A 26,514-nucleotide genomic window follows, 5' to 3' on the forward strand; every position below is an offset into this window, starting at 1 on the left:
GAGTGAGTGCTAGAGAGAGTGCTCAAAAGAGAGTGTTGCTAGCATTCCTCTTTCTATATTTCCTCTCTGTTGCAAGACGCCAAAACACAATAAATGAATATAAAACACCGAATATTTTTCATTTTCATATTATTATTATTTTTGATTAAACATTTTCATATTATTATTATTATTACAAAACCAAAACAAAAATAAATATAAAATAATAATTCCACTTGGAAGCTTCACAACACTCTCTATGTCATTTCATTTCTACTTTTCTCTCACTGTTATTCGCCTTTCCCTTTTCTCGCCGGAACCCTAATTTCATCGCCGGAACTCATATTCACCGGTAAGTTCATAATCTCCGGCGAAGTTTCATCGAACTCTTTCGTATTCTATTATTTTTTGATTTGTTTATTTTACACTGACAGTGAATGAGTTGTTGATGATGCAGTTGATGATTGAAGAATAGGTGTGAGATCAAAAGGAGCTGGATTTCGTCGCCATATGGATGGAGGTAGCGTCTCTACACTTTATTATTATGGTACTTTTCATCTCCAACTTCGTTTTTGTTTTGGAGGTATAGGGTTCAAGTAGACACTTGACATGACACTGACACGTCTACACGGTAAAAATTTGAAAAATATGATTTAGTTGAATGTAATCGCATGTGTCGGTGTTGTGTTCCACATCGACACATGTTAGACACTGAACTCGCCTTCCATCAAAAGTGTAGTTCAAAGGTTCTCATTCAATATATAGTGTAATACAATTCCATTTCTGATACTGTGTTTAAAGGTATACCAATTTACAATCTGGGCTTCATTCTCAAATGATGGATTAAAAGCTTGATTTCATTCCGTTTTGGACAATTCCGTTCCATCCTTCTCAAGATACATACACACATGCACAACCTTTACTCTAAAATTTGAAATCACTCCAACAAACAATATGGGCAAATAATGATGGAGTGTTTCTGAAATTTTAAGCATTGCAAATTTCTTTATGGCATGATATTTTGAGACTATTATGTTCTTTTTTTGTGGTGTCAGTCACTCCATATTCTGTTATGCCCTTAGTGCTTTTGGGGTGGCTACACATTCTGCGCGATCTGACTGTCAGTGTGTATATTTGGTGGATGTAGTATGCAACTCTTTTAGCTTCTGTTTTTTGTTTGTATCTTTGTGTTCGTCTATTTATGAATATGAATGTTTATATTCGGTTTGGCCACATTATTCTAGCCGTTTCTTGTAGTCTGATTGACTAATGTTTTTTAGGGATACACCCATGGATTATGACGACAATGATTTTCAAAGCCAGAATCTTCATTTAGCCGGTGAAGGGAGTAACAAATTTCCTCCAGTATTAAGGCAATACCCCAAGTTTGATTTTGATGAAAGCCTTCAGGGTCATTTAAGGTTTGATAGTTTGGTTGATACTGAAGTTTTCCTTGGCATTGAAAGTAACGAAGATAATCAGTGGATTGACGCATACTCCCGGGTAAGTAGTGGCACAGAGTTCAATTCAACTGCAGCTGAAACTTGCTCTACGTCAAGGCATAATAATGTTTGGTCTGAGGCGACTTCCTCGGAATCTGTTGAAATGTTATTAAAATCTGTTGGGCAGGAGGACATTATCCCCGAAGAAGCTATTGTTATACAAGAGTCAGATGCCTGTGATGAATTAGCCAACCAAATGGATCCCAATCAAAAACCAGATGAGAACATTGAGTTTAAAGATAACATTACTGATACACAGCCACCCAGTTGTATTCATGAAAGCTTGTCCGGATCAAAAGAGGATGTAGAAATGGAGCAGTCTCTGGCCGGAGTTTCCCAGGGCCGTGAAGGTGAATCATCCATAGATGGAAGTTTAAATAATACGAAACCACCTGATATGCATCGCAACATCGACTTGCCCGAGTCTGGGGGGATTCTCTTTGATACAAACCAAAGGAAAGTTGAAGTTCCAGCTGATGGTTCTGCACATGAAAAAACTAACGATAACTCATCTGCTTCTGTGGTGATGACTAATATGAATGAAGCTTCTACAGAGAATATCTCTACCTGTGAAGTCTTAAAAGTTCAAAATGTGCAAAATCAAATAGTTGGCATGGGTGACGACGACCAAAGTTCTTTAGAAACACAAACTAGTAAGCAGGATTTGGAGTCTTCCGTGAACAACAAAGATTCTAATGTTGGCACTCAAAGTTTAGATGTAAATACAGTTGAGGGTGAAGCAAATCATTCTGATAATCCACCCCGTTTAATCCATATGGAACAAGCTTTGGAAGGTGAGAGTGTAGTTGAAGGCCTTGCAACTGGGATAAATACTTTAGAGAAATCCTTGAACACTGTATCTAATGGTATTTCTAACCTGCAGAAAACAGAAAGAGGAAGTGAAGATGCATGTTTTAGAGATTTATCCCAGGGAAATGCAAATATAGATTCATTATTGGTTAAAGATCCTGCGGTGGATAATCAATCTGCACCAAATACAAGCACCATGCCAACGATTGCAATAAACGATGATTCCAGTTCTGAGGGGAAAGATGCATGTTTTAGAGATTTATCCCAAGGAAATGCTAATAACGATGCTCTATTGATTAAAGGTCCTCTGACGGATGATCAATCTGCACTAAATACAAGTGGCATTCCAAAGATTACCATACTAGATGATTCTAGTTCTGAGGTGCATAAAGTTGAGGTCAGTAATTCTGATTGTGGAACTTGTCCTAATTATCAGCTGAATACGGTGATGATTGAGAAGACATTTGGTGAGAGCAGTGTTTCTAAGGAGAAGGAGTTGGTAAACATTGGTAACCAGATGGATACAGATGATTTGTTAGGTAAGTCAGAGGCATCTATGCTTGCTGTGGTGGACAAAAACACTTCTATAGCCAGTGAAGGAAATAGTGATAACAGAGCAAGTTTTTTAACTTTCAATACAATGGTTTCTACAGAGTCTTACAATTTGGGCGAGACCACTCAAGTATGTGAAAATAACAAATCTGACGAGCATAAAGATTTTTGTCAAGACATTTCTGTCATTGACCAAGGGAGTGAAAAGGCTCCTTTTGATTCGAGCACAATTCCTTGTGATGTTGATCAATTCCATCTTGCTGACAAGAGAGTTTGTTCATCATCTCTTGGTGCAGGTAGTGTTGAAACCTCCACAGTATCAGTTGATGTCACGCCGGTCAACAGTTCAGGTATATTACAAATTAGAAAATCAAGTTGGTCTAATAGAAGATCCAACTCATTTTTGAGTTTATTTTCGATGTTTCTTTGCACCTTATTTTTCAGGTTCAAAATATATGCTAGAAAATATTAGTTCAACATCCTGCAAGATAGTAGATGGTATTTCTCGTCTTTGCAGAATTGTGTCCATTAGTGCAGTAGCTAGTTCATATATGTATCGATATAGAAGTTTATTTACGCGAGTGTTATATGTGCTTAATAACCGTAGCAACGGAATATGCTGAATCTTCATATTGAGATATCAGGAGTTTATTTACGCGAGTGTTATATGTGCTTAATAACCGTAGCAACAGAATATGCTGAATCTCCATATTGTGATATTACGCTGAGCTTCTTAAGGCTTGACCTCTAAATAAGTTATCTGCGTACCTTACTGAAAGTTTAAACAAATCATTTCATCAATTTCACTTAACAAGTCACTTAGATTTCTCTCTCTGGTTTATCATTTTCCTATAGTTTCCGTCACTTGCTCTCAATCTAACTGTCCACACTTGAAGTTACAGATCACCATGAGCTTGAAAGGATGAAGCATGTTGAGTCTGCTTCTGTTGATGAAAAGGAAGACTTTGAAGCCAAAATAGATAAAGAAGCAGGTGATTCTTTTCCTGTTGGGTCTTCTGAACTGGAAGTTGATCCCTGTCCTGTTGCTGGAACTAAAAGTGAAAAAAATTCCGATAATCTGCATATTACTGCTACTAAAAAGATTGGTGAACCTCAAGAAAGACATAGTGAGGTTGATCACGAGTGCACAAAAGATTCTAGTATGGCTACTGATCTATGTGAATCAATAGAGAAACAGGGTGATGAAGTTACTGTTTCTTTTATTAAGGATGATAAGGAGGCAGTTGAAGAGCATCGTGACAAGCCATGCTCAAAATTATCCGGTAATCTTAAATATATTCTCGTCCATTCTTGTGATTTCGTAGATGTAATTAAATTGTTAACGTCTCTGCTTATTGATCGTGCTTTGCCCTTTTCTAGGAACACATTGTTATCATGTAACCATTCTTGAATGTTATGTTAGAGCATGTCATTGCACATATTAAGCATGCCACCTTATTTATGGTCTCTGCATAGCGTATGTGATTGTGGTTGTTGCATCTTATTCCTGATCAATTGTCTACTTTTTTGAATCTGCACTTGATTTTTCCTGTCTAGTCTTGTTTCTGCTGGCTGTGTCCATATAGCATTGAACTTCTGGTTGGAACTTTGGAACACGTTGTAATATTTACCAATTTGTCCTCCTGTTTTAGAATGACCCCATCTTATGTTGGTATAATTGTTGAAAATAGTATCTTTGAACTATCTGCTGAATTGTTTTTTATTGATTTTTTTAGAAGGTAAATTGGTCATAATTGTAATATACATCTCCTGTTCTTCTGTAACATTCATTCAACTTTTCCATACCTATTAGAAGATCAATTTTATAGGTGGTTTTTGTTTGCAAATGAAGGTTCCATATCGTCTTCTTTTCCCGATTTTCATAATGAGCTGCATGAGACTGGAGGCTGTCCTGCCAATCCTTCCTATGATAATCGTGGACCATCTGTTACATTTGGAAGCCCTCATGAAACTAAAAAGTGTGGGAATAAAGTTAAGCCTACTGCTGATCTGAACCCTCCAGTTTTTGAGTTCATTAAGATGGATGCAACAAACACATCATCTTCTAATCATGATCACAAGGGGAATGATGTATCTAAAGATGGGAGAAGCTTAGCTCCTGAGGTAGATCTAGTGGCAAATTCGTCTGAAAAAGACATTACAAATTTGACCCCAATAGGAGCAAATGCCGGTGAGAGGGTTCCCCATCCTGTTATTGCAGCCAACAAGGAATCAGTGGTAATTCGTGTTGAAGTTCATAATAAAATTTTAAATGCACTCTTATATGAATGTCATTCTCTCATATTTATATTTCCTATATGAATGTCATTCTCTCATATTTATATTTCCTAAATTAGTTTCCCTCTTAACACGCAAGATGGCTTCTTGAAAGTTTATAGTAAAATATAATCTGTAATGGCTTCTTGAAAGTTTATAATAAAATATAATCTGTAATTTTCCTTATGGAGTGTTGACTTATTTTATTCTTTTTTTCTCTTATTATTGAAGGTTCTAGCAGAATCTCCACTGGCTTCTGAATTAGGTACTCCCAAACCCAGTGTATCTGGACATGTATCTCATGGAAGTCCACAAATACCTGATGGTGATTTAGCACGAAGTGTTTCTAAAGCTACACCTGAGCGCAAAACCAGGCGAGCACCTAATAAGACAGCCGGAAAGGAATCATCTAGAAAAGGAAGTAAAGAAAAAACTCCAGCAAGACGGTCAGAAAAAGGGGGTAGATCAACTAGTGTATCTCTGAGCCCATCATCTGGTTTCCAGTTGATGCAATCCAACGAGGCACACCAGTATTATGGGAAAATTGATTCCATCAGTACAAAGCCATTTCCAGATTTGAACACTTCTGCTGCATCTGCGTCTGTTTTGTTTCAACAGCCTTTTATGGATGTTCAGCAAGTACAACTGCGCGCACAAATATTTGTCTATGGAGCTTTGATGTGAGTTCGAATGTTTGCTATTTTGATTTATATTTATTTAATTGTTATGGATGCTACTTAGTTGTGATGTGCAAGTGTGTTTATGAATCATGTTTTTTCGTCCATTCCACTCCACACTTATATCCATATTATTAAAAATTGGACCGGACTGGTCGATTCGACTGGTTCTTAGAACAATAAAAGGGCCAGCTGTGAGTGTTTTCCCCCATTTTTTTCTTTCTTTTTTTTAACTTTATTTGTTTCAAAATTTTAACTAATGACTAGTGATAAAAGCCATTATTATGGGTTTTTATTATTTTCCCTTTTACCTTTGATTTTCTTTGTTATAAATTTAATATGAAGCTTTCTTATATAATATCCATTAATATTACTAACTATAATATATATATATATATATATATATATATATAACCAGTGCAATTTTAAATCTTTGTTTTTGTGATGCTTTGACTCCCTCATAGTTGATTAAAAAAAAGGGAATTTTTTGCAGTTTTATTTGAATGCTCTCAGTTCAATTTGGTGTGTTCAACCTTAGACATATTCTATGCCGTTCCCAACTTCTAATGATTTTTATCTGAAGCCAAAGCATTAATCATGTCTGTATCTTTGAGAAAGGGTTTTGTTCAGGCAGCATGAATTGGCCTATACTCTCCGGTATGATAATCAACTGTGCTGATCATTTTTCTTATTGATGTTGTTGCAGTCAAGGCGTAGTACCTGAGGAGGCCCATATGCTATCTGCTTTTGGTGGTCCAGGTTTTTGTCCCCTTCAAAATCATTATCTCTTTGCTTTCTTTCTTCTCTTGTTTGCAACAAAGTTTTACAGTGTGTTTGGTGGAGGAGAAATAAGAAAGAGAGAAAGAGGGGAGAGAGAAGTTGGGGAGAGATAGCCAATCTCTTGTGTTTGGTTTAAAAGAGAGATTAGGAAGAGAGACAATATTAGGTGGGACCCATGCCTTTTGCATTTCTCTCTGCATGTGCGAAGAAAGGGAGTGGGGCTGCGATTTTTTTATTCTTTTCCATATTTCTCCCTGGTTTTGATCTTATGCAGCTACTATTTAAAAAAAACTACAGTATTTTTATATGAAGTTTAAATTCAAACAAAATAAATTTGTTGTATATCCACTTTTTTGTGTGAGGATATTTTAGTCATTTCAAAAATTAATCACACTTCTTTCTCCTCTATTTCTCTCCTTTCTCTCTTGTACCAAACACTATCTGAAATTTACTCTATTTCTCATCAACTTCTCTCTTTCCATACTCTATCTCACCTCATTCTCTCTTCCCATTTTCTTCTCACAACCAAACACACCCTTAAGCTCCTAAAAATTGTGTTTTCAGATGGTGGACGGAACTTTTGGGAGAAAGCCTGGTCTTCATGCTTGGAAAGGCAGCAGGGTCATAAATCTCATCCAATTAACTCAGAAACACCACTGCAATCACGATCCGGTATATTTATGATACACGTGTATATACATATACACAACATGTTTAGATTTTCCTCTGCGTTCATTTTGTAACTATTGTGTAATGAGATCCTGCAGGTACTAGAAGCCCAGATTTGGCAGTTAAGCAAAGTGAACAGCAAGGAAAGGGTATCTCTTCACCTCTTGGCCTAGCCAGTAGCAAGGGTACTCCAACCACTGTAAACCCTTTTATTCCTCTGTCATCTCCCCTTTGGAGTCTACCAACTCCCTCATGTGATTCCCTGCAATCTAGTGCCCTTGCAAGAGGTCCTGCTTTGGATTATTCACAGGCGCTCACTTCTTTGTATCCTAATCAAACTCCACCACTGCGAAACTTTCTTGGGCATAATACATCTCGGATATCCCAGCCCCCCCTTCGTGGACCATGGACTGCTTCTTCTACTCCTGCACTCGATAGCAGTTCCTATCCTTCTGCATCTCCTGTCGCAGATACAGTTAAGTCCAGTTCAACAAAAGGAACTTCTGTACCTTCTTCTAGCATAAAAAATGTCCCACCTGGTCTACCAGCTTCTAATTTAGGTCTACAAAGTGTATTTCTGCCAACTACTCCTCTGTTTAATACAAACAATGCGGTGGTATCACATGCTCAACGTTCTTCTGATCCGAAGTCCAAAAAAAGGAAAAAAGTTACAACAGAGTCTGAGGATCTTGGTCAGAAGGCTATGCATTTGCAGTCCCATCTAGTAGTATCAACTCCTGCCGTCAGCAGCCATATATCCACTGCTGTCGCCACTGCAACTTCTGCTGTTAATGTGCCAGTAACTACTGTTGAAAAATCAGTTGAGCCTGTATTTCTGCCATCTACTCCTCTGTTTAGTACAAACAATGCGATGGTATCACGTGCTCAACATTCTTCTGATCCAAAGTCCAAAAAAAGGAAAAAGGTTACAACAGAGTCCGAGGATCTTGGCAAGAAGGCCATTCATTTGCAGTCCCACCTAGTATTATCGACTCCTGTCATCAGCAGCCATATATCTAATGCTTTTGCCACCGAAACCCCTGTTCTGAATGTGCCAGTAACTGCTGTGGAAAAATCAGTTCAGTCTGTATCTCCTCTATCTTTTGCTGATCGCCTCAAAAGTGGCTGGAATGTTGAGAAGAAGGTTATGTCAGACGAGTCTCTTACAAAAATTGAGGAGGCAAGGATAAATGCAGAGGAAGCTTCTGCTCTTTCTGCTGCTGCGGTGAATCATAGCATGGATATATGGAAACAGTTGGACAAGCAAAAAAATTCTGGATTGGCATCAGATGTTGAGGCCAAATTAGCTTCTGCTGCAGTTGCAGTTGCAGCAGCAGCTGCTGTTGCAAAGGCAGCAGCTGCAGCTGCCAGTGTTGCGTCAAATGCTGCACTGCAAGCAAAACTGATGGCTGATGAAGCATTGATCGTTTCTGGTCATGAGAGTTCTTGCCAAATTTATCTTTCCGAGGGTATGGGTAACTTAGGAAAAGCAACCCCTGCTTCCATCTTGAAGGGTGCAAGTGGAGCCAATAGCTCTAGCTATATTATCGGTGCTGCAAAGGAGGCTTCAAGAAGGAGTGTTGAAGCTGCCTCATTTGCCAGAAAACGAGCTGAAAATATGGATGCTATTGTGAAGGCTGCTGAGCTGGCAGCAGAAGCTGTTTCACAAGCTGGAAAGATCGTTACTATGGGCGATCCTTTGCCGTTAAGCGACTTGGTAGAAGCTGGTCCAGAGGGTTGTTGGAAAACCTTCCAAGAGTCTTCTCAGCAAGTTGGGCTATTGAAAGGCATGAGTAGAGATCTGGTGAGTGTTGACAATGTTGGAGACAGACCAGAAACCTCTCAAATGTCTAACAGAGATATCTCATCTGAGGAAATGCGGAAGCAGATTGCCGTAGGTCAGGAGTCACCCTTTCACAAGGTGCATAATGAGATGTCACTGGACCATATGAGATCAATTGATGACATTTCATCTATTATCAGCATCAATGAAAATAGTTCAAACGGATCAAGGGGCCACAAGGTTTCTAATTTAGTCAATCCCATTGACGTGCTTCCCGAGTCTGAAACACAGGCTTCTTTAACTGATGGCAATGGATTTGAAAATCGGGAGAAGAATAATATCAAAGAGGGCTCACATGTAGAGGTTGTTTTAATGAACTCTTTCCTTTCTTTTAGTGATTTAGTTAATGTAGTTAGATTGACGACCACAGATTTTATTGTTACATGTTATCATAACAACTTTGCTGATGATTATGCCCTGGTTTTCATTAAGCATTCTTGGCTAATTACAGCAATCATGTGCATCAGGTTTTTAAAGATGGCAAGGAATTTAAAGCAGCATGGTTCACAGCCAATATATTAAGTTTGAAGGACGGCAAAGCATATGTATGCTACAATGCTCTTGTAGCCGATGAAGGTTGGTCAAGCTTATGCATACTTTTTTATTTATGAAAATGAAATACAATATTAACTACTTGACCAATGAGACAAACTACATAGTTTCGTTTTTCTGATTTTTTCAATATCTGCAAGAGTCAACGGAGGGCTCATTGTGTGTAAACTCAGGACTCCTCTAGAATAGTTTTTGTTTTTTTGTTTTTGAATGGCAAATGTTAGTAGTTAATTGTTAGATTAATATTTACTCCCTTGTCTGGGTTTGAACCCAGGACCCCCAACTCCTTAACCCTTAGCACAAACCAGTTGAGCTACCCCCCTCCTTCTCTAGAAGAGAACATCTGAGTGTACACAGCTAATAGATAAGGTCATATAACTCTTTGACATTTTTCTGAAGGTGGTTGTCATAGGTTTAATCAATAAATTTTTAATTGAGGAATTAAATTTAAATTAAGCATTTTGAATATGGAATTTTTTAAATTGTTAGTGTGATGTTCATCATACCTTCTTGCATCTTGGATGTGAACTAATCAATGATCATTTCAAACGAAGATCTTATATAATTGTCCAATGCAGTGGGCCCTCTTTCGTTGTGAATAAGAAAAAAAAATCATTGTTTTTTAGGTGCAGGGCCTTTAAAGGAATGGGTTTCACTTGAAGGTGAGGGAGACAAGCCCCCTAGAATTCGTGCTGCTCGTTCTCTTACCAGTTTTCATAATGAAGGGACAAGGAAAAGACCAAGACCAGATATGGTAGATTATTGGTCCATTGGGGATAGAGTTGATGCATGGATACAAGAAAGGTGTTTTTATTTTTTATTTTTTTACTTTATACAAGAAATATAAATTATTGTTTTGATGAATGACTGAGATAGGAACTGATGCTTATATATGGGTATTTGGTTATATACTACTCTCTCCGGTCTTACATATAAGAGAAAGTTGGGTCAACAAAAGTTGATGTATATGGTCCAAATTTTGAACCAGATACATCAACTTAAGTTGACCCAACTTTCTCTTATACTCCCTCCATCCCATTATAAGTGAGCCTTTTGTTCATTTCACATATATCGAGAAATAGTGTTAAGTGAAAGAGAGAGAAAAATGGTTGAGTGCCTTGTCAAATATTGGTGCATTCTTCATTATCATAAATGTAAAGTAGAATATATTGAATTGGGAGTGATGAAAGTAGTATTAATTAGAGTTATAATTGGAACAAAGCAATTAATATTGTATTAAAAAGTTGGGACAATATTTTTTATTTTTTTTTGCAAATGGCTCACTTATTATGGGACGGAGAGAGTATATAGGACTGGCGGGAGTATGAAGTTTTGTTTGAAAAGGTAATTTCCAATGATACGTTCTACTGCAATTAAGGTTTTATTTCTTTCACTTTAATCCAACATATACATGGAAGTGATTTAGTTCCAATTTGTTTCCTTTTTTTTTTTCCTTTCATATAAAGAAGTAACTAAATGTTTTTAAAAAAATTGCATTCAGTGCATTATATAGAATATTTTGTTGCTATGGGTAAACTTTATGGGTCATTATTTAGAGTGAAGATGCCAATCAAGAAATTTACAATGGGGAATGAATTTTTATTGCAATGATGGATTCATTATGCTCATAGCACAGGAACAGCTGTTCTTTCTGATACACATTACCCACCTTTCTGTATATATTAGACCAATAAATAAGATCTTTTATTGTGCACATTCAGTTCCTTCGGGGGAAAGCACACCACACACTAAAAGTGTCTGTAGATTCGACTCATCATCCTAGTTATTGGCTTTTGTTTTACATAAACTTAAGAGCTGCAAAGCTTGGCCAATAATGGTCTTGCTGTTGTTTGGTTTTGAAGCATCAATTTTTTTCTTACTGCAATTTCGTTATCATAGCTTTGGCCGTTCAGTTGAAAGACCAACTGCGATTGGATGACTCGCATACTCTGCATAAATTTGTAGAATAGGGAACATAACAATGAGAGTTCTTACTTTTTTGGGTTTAGGCAGACTAGTTAGCAGCTGTTCATATCGAGTAAATCGTATCCACATTATAATTTTGATGATCCTATGTCTCACATCAATTTTTTTCTTACCAAAGTTTCATTATGCTGCCACACCTTTATCGTGTACTTCCTTTTATAATAGTGATATACTCCATATATTATGTCTATATTTTTATGTAGCAGTAACCTCAAATTTAGTTATTTTTGTTATTAGTTGGCAGGAAGGAATTATTAAAGATAAGAAGAATAAGAAAGCTAAAACATTTACTGTTTACTTCCCAGGTATATAAGTTATCCAATACATTAATTTTAAATTATGCTGTTTGGAAATTCATAATCTATTTGGTTTTCTGCAGCAAGTGGAGAAACATCAGTTTTTGATGCCTGGCTTCTCCGTCCATCCCTTATTTGGAATGATGGGAAATGGATCGAGTCTCCTAAGGTGGGAGCAAATAACAGTCCCACCAATGAGGTACTTTGTTTGTAAAATCTGATGTTTGAACTTGATGCATTGCCTGCCTTCTGTACTGAACTGTGCGGTTTGAATGCAGGGTGATACACCACATGAAAAACGGCCTAAATTAGGTAATTCTGCACTAGAATTAGCAAAAGGAAAAGACAAGGCTTCTAAAGGTACTGATGCTGCGGAATCAGCTAATCCCACTGAACTGAGGTTGTTGAATTTGACTGAAGATGATAAAGTGTTCAATGTTGGTAAGAGCAACAAGAATGAAAAGAAACCAGATGTACACAGACTGGCGAGGTCTGGTCTTCAAAAAGAAGGACCAAGAGTGATTTTCGGAGTTCCTAAACCGGGGAAGAATACAAAATTTATGGAAGTAAGCAAGCATTATGTCGCGGATGGGACAAGTAGGATTAATGAGGGAGGAAATGGTTCACTTAAGTTTGCAAATTCTTCAATACCGCATGCTTCAGGATCACGTAGTTGGAAAGACAGTTCAATACACGATGCTAAGGAAAAACCCAGAGCTGACTTCAAGCCCACTTCTAAGCCTGGAAGGCCACAGAACGTTTTGGGTAGAGTGATTCCATCAAAACAAAAACCTTCTTCAAACTTTCCTACCAATGATTTGACAAGTCGTAGAGAAAGGACCAAGGATACTTCAAGTCATTTCAACAGTGCATCTCAGCGTGAAAATCAGATGGAAAGGGCATCCTATTCTGAAACCACGGGAGCAGGACCAACCTCGTATTCCTCACGGGCATCTTCAACTGAATCTTATCCCACTAAAAAGCCTCCCACAGCAAGAGTAAGTAAAGGAAAACCTGCACCTGCTGGTGGTAGGTTGGGTATGGTGGAAAAGGCTTCGAATGGAAATCCGGTGAAATCAACATCTGAAGAAGTCCTTGAGCCTCGTAGATCCAATCGCAAGATCCAACCAACATCAAGAGTAAGAATCTGTTTGTTGCTAACTGAAATCAATTGTTCTAGGTTTTGCATCAGATTTTTTTTTTCTTTTCAATTGCATCAGATTTTTTTTTCTTTTCAAAATTATAAATCTGTTAAAAAATTCATGTTAGATAATTTAGCCATTTGTTTTAAGCCTGATGTTGTTGATTCTGGATCGTCAGTTATTGGAAGGAATACAGAGCTCTTTAATTATCACAAAGACTCCATCAGCTTCACATGAAAAAAGTCAGAAAAACCAAAATCGTAATACTTCTAGGGGTAAGAATCTGTATTATAATAATTCTACTTTCAGCTAATCTCCTGCTTTTGTAGCCAGGATTTTAACTTAATGATCGACTCTGACAGGTAATAATAACCATGGCTGAAAGAAGGTTTTGCGATGGGCACCGTTCAGTTGGAAGACCAACTGCGATTGGATGACTCGCATACTCTGCATAAAGTTGTATATTATATAATAGGGAACATAGCAATGGGAGTTCTTGCTTTTTTGGGTTTAGGCAGACTAGTTGGTAGCTGTTCATATCGAGTCAATCTTATTCACAATATAATTTTGATGTTCCTGTCTCATCTTATGCACTGTAGACTGTATGTGAAATTTATCCATGCCAATATATCAAATGGTAACATAATACTTCTTGAGTATTAACTTGTACAACTGCTTTTTGCTCCCATTTTTTTCCTTTGCCTCTCTTGCCAAGTTGCCATCGCATTAAATCTAGGTTGGGAAAAACTCGAATAATAATTGCAGTGATAGTCATCCGAGCTATAAAAAAGGAATTTAGACACAACATACGAAATAAAATTGGTCAAACTGAGAGAAAGGAGCATCTGTGATTCTGGAGTTAGAAGAACCCTTTTATTTTCGTTTCTGATTTCAGGTCAGCTACGAAGAAGAGACAATTGATACATAACCATTGGTTTGCTTCCAAAAGAGTGAAAGTAAATGGCACAAATCATAAAATTTGAAAGCGAAAAAGTTATTATAAAATGGATTTGAATATTGTACGTGAATAATTCATCTTTCTAAAAATGAAGTAAAACATGTATCTTGGAAGGAAGCAATCTACTTGCTACGGCGTGTGATTGAGTGATATTGGATGGATAAAAGAGACTTGCACTTAGTTTTGTGATTGAGTGATATTGGATGGATAAAAGAGATTTGCACTTAGTTTTCAATGATTTGGATAAGGCGTTTGATAAAGTGCTTAGAGATGTTTTGTGGAATGCCCTAAAAACGGAGCTATCAATGATATACATAAGGGGACTTTGGCGGGTATGAGAACGCAAAATTGTATCATTTATGATTTTCATGTAACAATAAAATTGTACCAAAGATCAACCTTAAACCCTTACCTTTTTACTTTTGTTTTGGATGTACTACCATTGAGATGCATGTTTTTTACATATGATATAATCTTGCTTGGAGAGTCGAATGGTGAATTGAATGAGATTGAAAACTTGGAGGATGAGATTAGAAGCACGCGACTTCTACATGAGTAAAATCAAGACAAGGTATATAGAATATAATTATAGCAAAAATGATGCATTTGTAGCTGAGAGGTGAAAATTTGAGATCATATCATACATAAATTACACAGTTCAAATATCTAAGATCCATAGTATAAAACAAAGGAGAAATAAAAGGAGATACAAACTATCAAATTCAAGTTGAGTGGTTGAAATGAAGGAGAGCCTCAAGTGTTCTAGGTAATATGAAAGTACTCATCAAGTTGAAGGGAAAAATTTATCAAATAGATGTAAGGAACCAACACATAAATATTTTTTTTACTATATGCATGCCTTTTCATTACTCAAATCAAGTTAACTCATTTCATTATCAAGAAAATTCAAGATACAACCGGGAGGAAAGTGAAAATCACTGCAAGGGACATGAGAGATAGATGCCCGAACATGTCGCCTAGTAAAAACAATCTGAAAAATTGTTTGCTTTTAATGTTTCTACACTCATGTATGAGTGAACCATACTTTGATCTACCTATTTTATCAATGAGTGTATCATCAACAACTTGTTTACAATCAAGTTCAAAACTAACATGTCCTAAACCAGCTCTAATCGTCCATTGCCGAGATTGATATAAGCCCACATGTAGCCTCATGTGACGCCAATCCGTTCAAGCCATAACAAAACGACCTTGGTCATCTCGTACACACATACCAGTAACTGAGTTGCTTTGCCGATGAAATAGAGACCATCATCGTTGCACTTGAAGAAGCAGAAGAGCTCCAGCTTGCTGTAGGTGGTATAATGCACTTGGTTTGAGTCATGTTGGTGTTGTGTGAGTGCTGTCATGAATTGAGGATTTTTTTTAGCCATATTTAGTATTTAAGTCGTCAGGTAATCCGTTACTAAACGGGAAACAACGTGGGAGAATACTCAATTTTGTGGAAAAAACATTTTACCTATAGCTGAGCTCACAATGAAAAAAAAGAGAGCACATATCTATAAACATTTGCAAGGGCGTTGATGTCATCTACGTACTTTCCCCTATACATGGATCTAAATTGAGCCATCACAGCATATAACAAGATTTTCATCATGGCCAAGTTTAATAATGCCACCAACTTGAAAGGGACCAAAGTTGCTCTTGCAATTCTCAGCTTAATATGTTCTCTCATTTGGCTTTGGTAGCTCAAAACTTTCTTCATTTCCTCCGTTTATTTCGGCGTCAGTTCCTATTGTCAGATTTCTAAATGCGAGCTTAGGTGGCCGGATTCCATCTTCACTCAATTCGTCTATAAATGGTTTCTCACAGACACAAGTGCTTGGATATTCATGAAACTCTCCTCGTCCAGCTTTCATCTCTCCTGGCTCTCCCATGAATCCTCTTTGGCACGCCTTTACCTTTCTCGAAAATGTATTCCGGTCCATTTCATGCCTCGCCATGAACAGCGCGCTAAGCTTCTTTGCATTTGGTCTAATGGTTCTCTTGTGACCCATATATCGCCTGTTACATACAAGAAGAAATCAGTTTTTCCTTTATCAAACAAAATTTATATTAATTTTTCAAACAAGGAAGAATCAAATATTACCTTTGACCAGCAAGAATCCTGGCCATGTTACCGTTGTTGTTAGCAACAAATACATTACTTTCATCACAAACAATGTAATCAACAGCAGCTAGGCGGGAAGAGAATGAAAGAAAAGGTTTCAATTCTTCCTCGGCAAGCATCTCCTTTGTATAGATGTTGGGGAAAAGATCTCTGAGAGGCTGCATGGTTTCATCCCCACCGTATATTTCCCCCGATGCAACATACAGGTATGTGTCATTTGTATAACCAAGCGCTCGCAGCATCAAACCCACTTCATGAGGAGTAAGAGGACATTTCCCACGCTTTCGTTCTCCGTCAGGGCTCAAATCCTGTATTATTGCAAGAGGTAATGGCTCATTCACTTGATATTGGTAAAGAAATAACTAGTTTTGGAGCTTGTTTGCTTGTGTTTGTTAAGCTTTTGAAAAAATATAGAACTTTGAAAAAATAAATCAGATTCCAGATTATTTTGAAAAACTACTTTTTAACATCTGAAAAAACATTGAAATTATAACGTTTAAAATATAAACTACTTTTTATAATGAAATAACCTCTACTTATAAAACCAACACCTAAAATTATATTTTTACACAACTTTAAAATCACATTATTTTCTAAAAGTTCAAATGAATAGATCCTTGAACAAGTCAGGATTACTGCCCCATGGGTGATAAAAGGAGAAACTATTGTCAGTGGAAATGATATGGTTTTGTCAGTAGAAATCATAGGATTGTAGTCTTACAGGCAATGTTGTCCACCTTTTTCTGATTTCACCAAGCTCTTGTCTTTCTTTTTCACCCCCACCAAAATAACAACCTGAAAATGCCAGCATATCTGGCTCAAACCTGTGCCATAAATCATCATAGATCATGAGAATTCAAACATTGGCTGAAACCTTACATATTGCTATTATAATGCTGTGTAAAAAATTTGACATTTTTGAATTTTTCAAATATATGCAATCAATTTCAGACAGTGATAAAGGAGTTGTGAAAATGGGAACACAAATCAACCAGACACACCAAAAGATATAGGGATGAGATCATATATGGACAACATGTATGTCATAAGGAAAAGAGTTGATGATCAGCTCACACCACTTTGCCTTTGATGGAAGTTAAATTTAAATTCCATACACAAGGTTCACTGAACACACCTCAAATGGACTGCTATATAACGGTTTGCCATCTTTCGCATCCTCATTACAATTTTTTGACCAAGTTGTCGTATTGGTTTTGTAAATCTCAAAGCATGATAATTAACACGGCAACGTAGTTTTTGTAGTTCATCATCAAGGTCATTGGCAAGTCTATAGTCAAACTTCGTCAATTGTAGAACCTGTAAAATACCGAAAAATCTGTTACCACCACAATTGAATTCCAAAAGGAGTTATCAAAACTGACATTAACCAGCTACTAGGTGTTTCATCATGACAGGCATTTACAGAATCAAAACATTTTCTTGTGAAAACAATCACGAAATTTCAAATACTAGATCATAACATGCAACCTTACCCGTCGTCTCAAGAGTATTGGCAAAACTTGATCAAGATAATATTCAGGATCTGATTTCCTCGGGACACGCATGGTATATGGGGGTTTATCCATTGACCGCATGACCTTATCTGGAACTCTTTTAACAATAGTAACATCTTTTGCCAGATAATTAATGAACCAATTAACATCGAAAATGTTGGCGAAGTCACTGTATTACAAAAAGGTATGTTTTATCAAATGAGCAGTTATAATGTATTACAAAAAGGTATGTTTTATCAAATGAGCAGTTATAAACTAGTCTAAAATCAATGATTATGAGTAATGACCGTATAAAACAATATGCAAATTACCTGTCATCCTTCCAAAAAGAATTATGATCCAACTCAGGTACAACAAGTGTGGCATTAAGAATCCGTGCAACAACAACAGCATCAGTTATCTGAAGTCAAGAACATGATTGTCATTTCCATAGAAATAACATTACTTTAATTTGGAAATTAAAAAAAGTTATTGTTGAATTTGTTATTTCTGTGTCTTAATTAGATTACACTAGGCTCTATTAACAATAGGATTGCAATAAATGCTGATTGATACAATTTCTCAATCTAATCTTTATCGCTGATATTACGCAGCAACCTATGAAGCAAGGACACTCTATGGATTAGGCGTATCCCAACACCGACATGACACATATGATTCCATTGAATTATGTGATTTTATCAAATTATTATCGATGTCGGCGTGTCAGTGTCCGTGTCATGTCCGGTGTCCGTATCCATGCTTCATAGGCAGCAACTAATGAATAAGAACATGTGACTAGTTCTATCGATATCATCAGGAATTTGAAAAGAACCTAATCAATCTAGCCTCGCATTCTTCAAAAACAACTGAAAAAGGAACAAACGAGCTAAGAAAAAAATCATTGCTGTCCTTTTCTTGATTTCAATCAGTAGGAGAGCAACTAACTAAGACCTCCATATACATTAAACTTATCCATCCACGACGGTGTAATTAAAAATCGCACCAGTGAGTGAGAACAGATGACATATCATAAAAATTGTATCCTACTTACCCCAGTTCTTTGTTGGTTCAGTCCTCCGCTCGCGGCAATAAGCAAGTAGCCATTTGACATGCGCTCGCGTATAGCAGCTACATTATCCAATTACCATAATGAGATAGAAAGTGACATGTAGAAAACTAAAATGATTGATCCCAATATTAACAAATTGTCTATGGGTAAATAAAACAAAGTATAAAATGGAACACTTAAATTTTCTCATAGCAGTGTAATGGAAGGGGCCATGAAAGCCTCTTTCAACAAGGTCACACTAGTCCGGCTTTGAAGCAATATATATATAACATAATTAGAAAGGAGCATTCATCAATCAATATATAATTAGAAAGGAGCATTTATCAGTCAAAATAAAGTGATAGAAGAGAGCCACTGAGTTTAGATCATGTTAAGGGGAGGTAATGAGTGGATAAAAATGTCTCTGCATCTAACAAACCTCATGCCAGATTTGCATCTGTCTCTAGTTAACCTACTGATGTAATCTATCCTAAAGCAGTGAAGATATTATTGTTATTATTTTTTTATAACTGAAGAGAGAGAAAAAAACAGCACATAGCAACATGGAGACTTAGAAGGCTCCTTGAAATCAGTCTAAAATTACCATTAGGCAAATAAAGCTTCATACATCAACAGCTAGCAAATCATCAAAAAATATGCTATCTAGATTAATACTAAAAATGAAAATGACTCAAATTTTGGTGCAATGAAAATCAGAACTGTACTAGACAAAAAATCATACATACATGTCAAGGTACCATTTTTAGTTAGCAAACACAAAACAAAGAGTTAGCGAATTAACTTACGATAAAAATGACGTCCCCTTTCTTTGCATCCGTAGTAGTATTTAGAATATTGTGATTCCCAAATATCAATTGGCGCATGATCATTTCCATCCTACCAAAAAATTCACATCAATTACACAACATATTTGGATTGACTTATTTAAACTTATCTACTGACGACTGGGTCACGAGGGGAGCCTAGAGAATCATCCACATTGGGCCCAAAGCAACCATACAAGTGAATTGTACACCACATCTTTACCCAAAACCTTAAGCCATTATGTTTGTGAGTCTTCTCACTTATAAAGTGTTCAACCTCCACTTTTCCAGGCAACGTGGGACTTCTAACTCACATTTGCTACACAACACTAACATTAACACTTGCTTGCGAGACTGTTTCACAGAGCTTATGTAAACAGCTAATGACATATTCATAAACTATTTTCAGCTTATTTCCATAAGTGCTACAGGATAGCTTTTATGGAAACAATTTAACTTTATTTTTCTTATGTTATATAAATAGCTTATAGCCTTATACATAAGCACTTATATGACAAACACTTATTTTATTCCTATTGTAGACCACATTGGCAATACAAAAAGCAACATAATAAATGTAACATAATAATGAATAAAAGGGAAAAGAACACTAACCAGTGTAGAGAAGAAACTGCGGTGAACGAATCGTTGAGAGTACCATTCAAGATGAGAAACAACGTGACCGGTTAAAAGAGAAATGAGACCCAACCCGAAAAGCATGAAACCGCAAATGACCGACCATGGAATGGATCTCGAACAGATGGCATTTTTGGTGTTAGAGTGAGTGTGGTTCGTGGATAACAACCACGACTTCACCACACCCATTTGGGGTTTTGTCACAAAACCAAACACAAAATCTTCATCAATTCAAAATCTAAAACCCCATTGGAGAATGGGGCATTGTAGTGTGGTAAAGCTCAAGTCTTTAGAAGAAAAAGGAATCTTGATTTAGGGTTTTTCAAAATTGTGTTATGAACAAGAATGGGGATTTTGGTCTTTTTTGGAGACAAGTTTCAATTTTGCTTCAAATTAAATTGTTTTGTTATTGCTTTCTAGTTTATTGCACTTACTTTAGAATAGGATCGGATTTGCGAGTATAAATAATAATGAAATGAAGGTATGATAAGTGGGGGAAGAAACACAATGTTGGTTAATTTCGCGTTAATGAAAACAGAGAACTATGAATACGAAAGGAAAATGAAACAAGACCAATTGGCAATGAATGAAATCAATCACCGAATAACAAACCAAATCTAATTCAGGTGACGATGACATTTGAGTCAAAAAAAGGTAAAGGATGGATGACATAGATCTTATACTATTTTTTTTTTTTTTGGAATACAATCTAATATGTTTTTTCTTTTTCGGTTGTTACATTGATTTGTTTTTTTTTTTTAAGTAGTTTTGGCTTACACATTTTAAGTTAGGAAAGTGGGGTGTTCGTGGTTCCAACCCGACCCTTACATATAATATGTAATATTCCTACCAACTGAGTTAAGTTCATAGAGATTATTACATTGATTTTATTCGACTAATATGCATTTTTTCTTGAATAACTAAAATGCATTTTTGTATCCTAACTTTTATAAATCGGTCATTTTAACATCTCAAATTTTCAAAATATTACTTTAACTCCTCAACTTTGGTTCGTTTCCCCTTGGTTATGATGAGGTCAACGTACACATGAGCATTATATTTAATGACTTAGATAATATGTATATTTTACTAACTAAATTGCACTTTTGATCTCCAAACTTACACATCATGGGGCTCCTCCACCAAACAAAACTCGCAGCGATGCTACCTTCACGCCTAACACTACAAGAAAGTTTTTTTCCCTCACTCTTTCTCATTCCAATTTAGGTTTAAGTGTTTTCCTGAAAATTATAGTTATCGGTCTTATCTTTCATTTACAATTGATATGACTCCATACTAACATATAACTCAAGATATGATCAAAATACCACACATAAGTCATGTTACAGTTTTGCCAAATTTGAGTATTGCACTAAGCTAATGAAAAGAAAGGAAAAACACTACATGAAATGTTTGGTTAGCGAAGAGAACGAAAACATAAACACTTTATTGAAATTTTAAAAAATAAACTAAATACTCAACTTGAAAAACTCTAAAAAAATGCTTTTGAGGAGAAGTCACAGTCTATTTTTGTATCACAATGTCAGAATCATCCACCGTGATTATGACATTCCCACCGTGGTACCGAACATATGCATAGTCTTTTTAGAAAGTTGAGGTGAAAAAGGAATTTTTCTTGTTGTTTGGGTCTTGCAAAAGAAGTTAGGCCCATTTCAACCTAAGGCCCAAATTTTCACCCAAAAGTTTGGTTAATTCCCATTGCAAATCACAAAACCCTAAACCCTTCTCTGCGCTGTTCTCATTCCTCCGTTCCGATCCAATCTCATCATCAATGGCTTACGCATGCAGCAGAATCGCTCAAAGAGCATCAATTTCATCCATCAAATCCGCAATTAAATCCAACATTCGCACCTCATCCATCCCCAAACCAACCACCACTGCCACATCTTCTCCACTTCGCCGATCATTTGCATCCAGAATTGCGCCGGAGCTTGGATGCGTGCAGTCGATGTTGCCACTTCACAGCGCAGTTGCGGCGGCGAGAATGACTTCACGTCTCAGCGTAACTTCGAGGAACTGTCAATCGCTTTCACAGGGTACTCTCTGCTGCACCTCTCCCGGACTCTAATGTTTTCTTTTTCAAAATTATTCACTCACTGTGAGTTGCTTTCTTGCTACTTACGTTCAACTTTTCTATCAATTTTCATCAAATTTTCCGCATTCAAAATCAACTTTTCAAGTTAACAAATAAATAAAAATCAATTTTTTTTTCTTTTTGTCTGTTATATTTAATTGCAATTGAATTGGTATTTTGCTTATTGATATTGATGCATTATACCTTGTTAAGTTATTGCAACGTTTGTTTTACTGGTGATGCTGTTGTATCTTGTATGAAATGTTATTAGTAATTTTAGTAGTTACATAAATGTAGAATAACTAATTTACAACAAAAAAAAAAAGGTATAGATAATTTAGACGTAATAAAACATGGGTGTAATGAAGATGTGGGGAAGTTATTGTATACACTTGGGTCTGACTTGGATAAACAGCTTAATTAAGCCCTCGTAGCATTAGTTTTTTTTATCATGTAAGTGTTTATGTAAAAACTATTTTTATAACAAAAGATAAAATAAAGTCAAATAGTTATAGAAGTGCTATAAGCTGCTCTAATAAGCTATTTTGGAGATCTTTTGAAAATAAGCTGAAAATAGCTTATTCACATGTCATAAGCTCTCCCAAATAGTCCCACAAGCACTTATTATAGTAGATAAGCTCATAGACCCTATCCATGCGGCGCTTAGTTAGTAGAACGTTATATTGTTTTTCAATTTTCTATTCGTTACCTTTCACCTGTAGACTTTACCAAGCCAATGGAAACTCTATTGATTGATAGCATAATCTTAATACATTGAGTCTTCCAGAGCCTCCTTTGGTCTTGTTGTCTCTTCGGGTTTCTAGGCACGTGTAGGTTGGTTTTGTGGGGGAAAAAATAAAATTATTTGGCGGATGTGAGTACAAAGTGAAAGACTAACTGGAAAATTTGGTTCCTGCAGGCACATAGTTAATTGGGAGTATGCGGGACCAGCCAATTAAGGCCTTCTTCTTCATTATCAAGTATGAACAAATTAGTGTTCTTTCAAGTTTTAATATTTAATTTAGTAATCTATTCAGAAATATTAGGAATAGAGCTTCCTTTTCTGTTACCTGAAGAAAAAGTTCTTTTGGCGGCTTCACCAGTTATTTGGAAATCTGTAGATTTTCCATAGGATAGCGGGTTCTCTATTCTTTTGTTTGAGAAATGAAAAGGGAGGAGAAACTTTAATTCTCTTAGGGTGTGTTTGGATTGAGGGTTTAGGAGGGGAAGGGAGGCGAGGGTTTACTTTTCATTTTTAAATTACGGACACTATGAATTAATTTTTAAAATTTAACATATTAACATGATAAACGATCTTATAATACTTCAATCAAACTTAATTTATTTTAGAAAAACATGTTATATAGTTCGTAATTTAAAAAAGAAAAGTAAACCCTCCCCTCCTTTCTCCTCCTAAACCCTCAATCCAAACACACCCTAAGGGAAATAAAATTGATTAAGTTAATTTATTTGTATCCTTATGTTGTGATTAACTCTGAAATCAACAGAAAAAAGTAGAAAAAGTGGGCAGCACAGAATTTGCCCATTTCAAACCCTATAATGCAGTAAGACCCAACAGCTAACCCTAGATGCATTGTGAATTTTTGTTCCATATACCTGCTCTTCTTTAGTGTTTCCCAAAAATGGCTCTAAGTAATTATCTACTTGTCACTATGTTTTGTTCATTGTTTGTGCATTTTCTCCATACATTTTGTTTTGCATAACCTATGAAGCACGGACACTTCTCGGATAAGGCGTGTCCCCGTGTCAGACACGTGTCGTGTCCGACACCGACACATAATTACACTGAATTATGTGATTTTCTAAAAATTTTGGCTGTGTCGGTGTCCATGTCCGGTGTCCGTGCTTCATAGTGCATAACTAGTCTGGCATGATGGTGAGCCGAAATATTCACAAATTTTCTTAAAATAGCCATATTATTATATAAAGCTTTTGCTAGTGAGTTCAATTGGTTACATCTACTTCTTAAACTCTACCTAATGTAAACAAATGGGTGACGATGTAAAATAGTTGAGCTTATAAACACAAGTTTGTTTTCTGTTGGATTAAAATTTTGATACTTGATATAATCTATCACATGGTTAAATTTGACTGAAAAAACACCTTTAGTCGGAACTTTGAGTGTATGGTATAGAATTTTCTCCAAAGGTTTTCCTGTTGGATATATTGTGAAAGACAAAACAAAAGCTTTGAAGTGGTATGTAGGGAAATTGAAACTAGGAGTCTTGATTTACAACAACATACTGGACTCTTGAAATTCAACAAAGTTCTTAGAAATTATAATATTTTAAATGATCCCTTTTTACTAAGTAAGAACAATATGATAACATAACTGTTACTTTCACCAGATACAATTGATGGGACGTGAGACATGCATGCTGTTCATAAGGTGGGATATTTTGTTTTTACCCTCTGAAGACCTGTTCGAGAAATCCTAACGACCGTTTCATAGTTTGTACTCAATCATGTGTTTAGCCATAACATATGTTTCTCTTAAGCAAACTGTATGACTGGCATATTAATGTAGCTTATACTTTTTAGTTTACATATAAACTACTGTAGTTTTTCCTTGTATGATAGCATCACTGCAACTGAATTGTGTATGAACTTGTCTAAATTTTTGGTTCTTCAGTCTTTGGCTCTTTGTGTTTTATTTAGGTTTTCTACGGAAGCATGTTACTAATTGAGCCTTTGTTTTATTTGTTCTAGAGCTTGGTCTATCAGTTCCAAGGTGACTTGCTAGAAGAAATATTGAAGAAAGCCTTTTAAGTTTGTAAGCTGGATTTATGGTCTTTGTTACATTGGTGCCCAGAAAGTGGCTATACTTGCTGTAATTTTTTCAGGCTTAGAAAATGATTTGTTCTGTTAAATAAAAAATATTCTCCCTAATTGATATATTTATTCATACGGACAAACGTGAACTATGTTACCGACTACAAACGTGAACTATGTTACCGTCTACAAACGTGTGTGACTAGTAAACTGATTCCTCTAGTTCTTATAAGTTAATCAAGAAATCATAAGCATAATCTGGTTAGATGATTAGTTCAAAGGGAGGGAAGTGAGTTAAATAAATAGACGTGTATGTTCGATTCCATTTTTGATGGAGTCAAAATTGATTATAGATTTGTATAATTGATGTTGACATTTTGATTGTTTGTGGAGAAAATTGATTTTTTTTATCTAAAATTAATTCTACGTTTTTCCTTGACAAATAGAATGAATTCTACGTTTTTTATTATAGTTCTATAATGATTTTTTCACTTTGGTTTATTGTTGAATTTACTTTTAGAAGAATGTATTTATCGAGACATTAACAACTCTATCTTCAATTTAGTTTTAATTAGAAACAATTTTATATAATCTAATTTTAATCAAATTCAATTTTTGTCATTACATAACAAACGCATGTGCAAATTTGCAACGGTGACATATTCTCTTTGATTCATTGGAGTAAACAACATTTTCAAGTTTACATGTTTTTTTTTTTGTTTTTTTTTCTTTTACGTTAAAGACAATTTCATTGACAAAAGTCTGACAACAAATCAAATGCCAAGACTGCAGGCGGAGTTTCTTTGATCCATATGCAATCTGAATTCTTAAGAGCATATTTAGCTAAATAATGAGCAGTTTGGTTGGCTTCATGCCTAACATGCAAAAAATTTAAACTACGAAAACTACCTTTAAAACTAATACAATCTTGAATAATAGAGCGAACATAGTTGGGAGATTGTTAGTGAGCATTTAACGCTAAAACCACATTAGAAGCATCTGATTCTGCTATAAGATTCAGAAAATACATGTCTTTTACATGTTTTAGGTTCTACTTCATTAAAATAGTGAATAACCGATAAAAACTAGCTGATTGAAATTCATAGTATTTAGTAAAATTAACAGCTGAACTAATTTATAAATAAATGACATTAGAATAATATTTAATTATTATTTATATTTTTTAATTAAGAATACATGAGTAAAATTGAGATAAATTATAAACTACTTTGATTATCTCGTCAAAAAACACTACAATTTTTTTTTTTGGTAGTGGCCGGGGTTTGAACCCCAGACCTTGCATATTTTATGCATTGTCCAACCAATTGAGCTAAACTCACGAGGACAAACACTACAGTTTTATCAGAAAGTGATAATTACTAAACAATTTTTTTTAATCAAATGAGTTTATAAGACATAAACTATAAATTATAAATTCAAAAATGGGACTTCATAGTAGGCTGAATCC

General features: G+C 35.7%; 3 protein-coding genes across 23 annotated transcripts; 2 read left to right on the forward strand and 1 right to left on the reverse strand.

Annotated features, from left to right (window-relative positions):
- The first annotated feature begins 226 nt into the window (after positions 1–226).
- On the forward strand, positions 227–13,737 carry G2484-1 (protein). Of its 13 annotated transcripts, none has more exons than XM_085733599.1 (17): positions 227–331; positions 414–526; positions 1,260–2,830; positions 2,945–3,193; positions 3,746–4,126; positions 4,696–5,081; positions 5,352–5,800; positions 6,504–6,556; positions 7,142–7,249; positions 7,345–9,392; positions 9,557–9,665; positions 10,268–10,445; positions 11,865–11,932; positions 12,007–12,122; positions 12,202–13,062; positions 13,244–13,340; positions 13,428–13,737. In XM_085733599.1, exons 3-17 carry the CDS (start codon positions 1,270–1,272, stop codon positions 13,445–13,447), a joined length of 6,684 nt encoding a protein of 2,227 aa, XP_085589725.1. In that variant the 5' UTR covers positions 227–331; positions 414–526; positions 1,260–1,269; the 3' UTR covers positions 13,448–13,737. The 13 variants fall into 13 exon arrangements, with proteins under 13 accessions (XP_085589725.1, XP_085589723.1, XP_085589724.1 ...); XM_085733597.1 differs by having other exon boundaries at positions 414–499; XM_085733598.1 differs by having other exon boundaries at positions 437–526.
- A 1,744-nt stretch (positions 13,738–15,481) lies between these two features.
- Positions 15,482–20,804, reverse strand: LOC146901431 (O-fucosyltransferase 29-like). Its single transcript, XM_085733600.1, has 9 exons — positions 20,138–20,804; positions 19,505–19,595; positions 18,702–18,778; positions 17,980–18,068; positions 17,648–17,837; positions 17,290–17,471; positions 16,876–16,978; positions 16,134–16,462; positions 15,482–16,048 (listed from the first exon to the last, which is right to left on the reverse strand). The coding sequence occupies exons 1-9, from the start codon at positions 20,345–20,347 to the stop codon at positions 15,703–15,705; spliced, it is 1,617 nt and encodes a 538-aa protein (XP_085589726.1). The 5' UTR covers positions 20,348–20,804; the 3' UTR covers positions 15,482–15,702.
- Positions 20,805–21,881: 1,077 nt separating this feature from the next.
- LOC146901432 (uncharacterized) lies at positions 21,882–25,189 on the forward strand. Of its 9 annotated transcripts, none has more exons than XR_015021872.1 (4): positions 21,882–22,277; positions 23,173–23,233; positions 24,623–24,663; positions 24,984–25,189. XR_015021872.1 is itself a non-coding variant. In XM_085733601.1 (2 exons), the coding sequence occupies exon 1, from the start codon at positions 21,951–21,953 to the stop codon at positions 22,245–22,247; it is 297 nt and encodes a 98-aa protein (XP_085589727.1). In that variant the 5' UTR covers positions 21,882–21,950; the 3' UTR covers positions 22,248–22,277; positions 24,984–25,189. The 9 variants fall into 9 exon arrangements, 3 of the variants coding, with proteins under 3 accessions (XP_085589727.1, XP_085589729.1, XP_085589728.1); XR_015021876.1 differs by having other exon boundaries at positions 21,981–22,215; XR_015021873.1 differs by lacking the exon at positions 24,623–24,663.
- The last annotated feature ends 1,325 nt before the right edge of the window (positions 25,190–26,514 follow it).

Source organism: Medicago sativa, chromosome 8, assembly GCF_051527215.1.
Source record: "Medicago sativa cultivar Bolivia chromosome 8, Bolivia_mono, whole genome shotgun sequence".
In the NCBI taxonomy this organism is placed as follows: domain Eukaryota; kingdom Viridiplantae; phylum Streptophyta; class Magnoliopsida; order Fabales; family Fabaceae; genus Medicago; species Medicago sativa.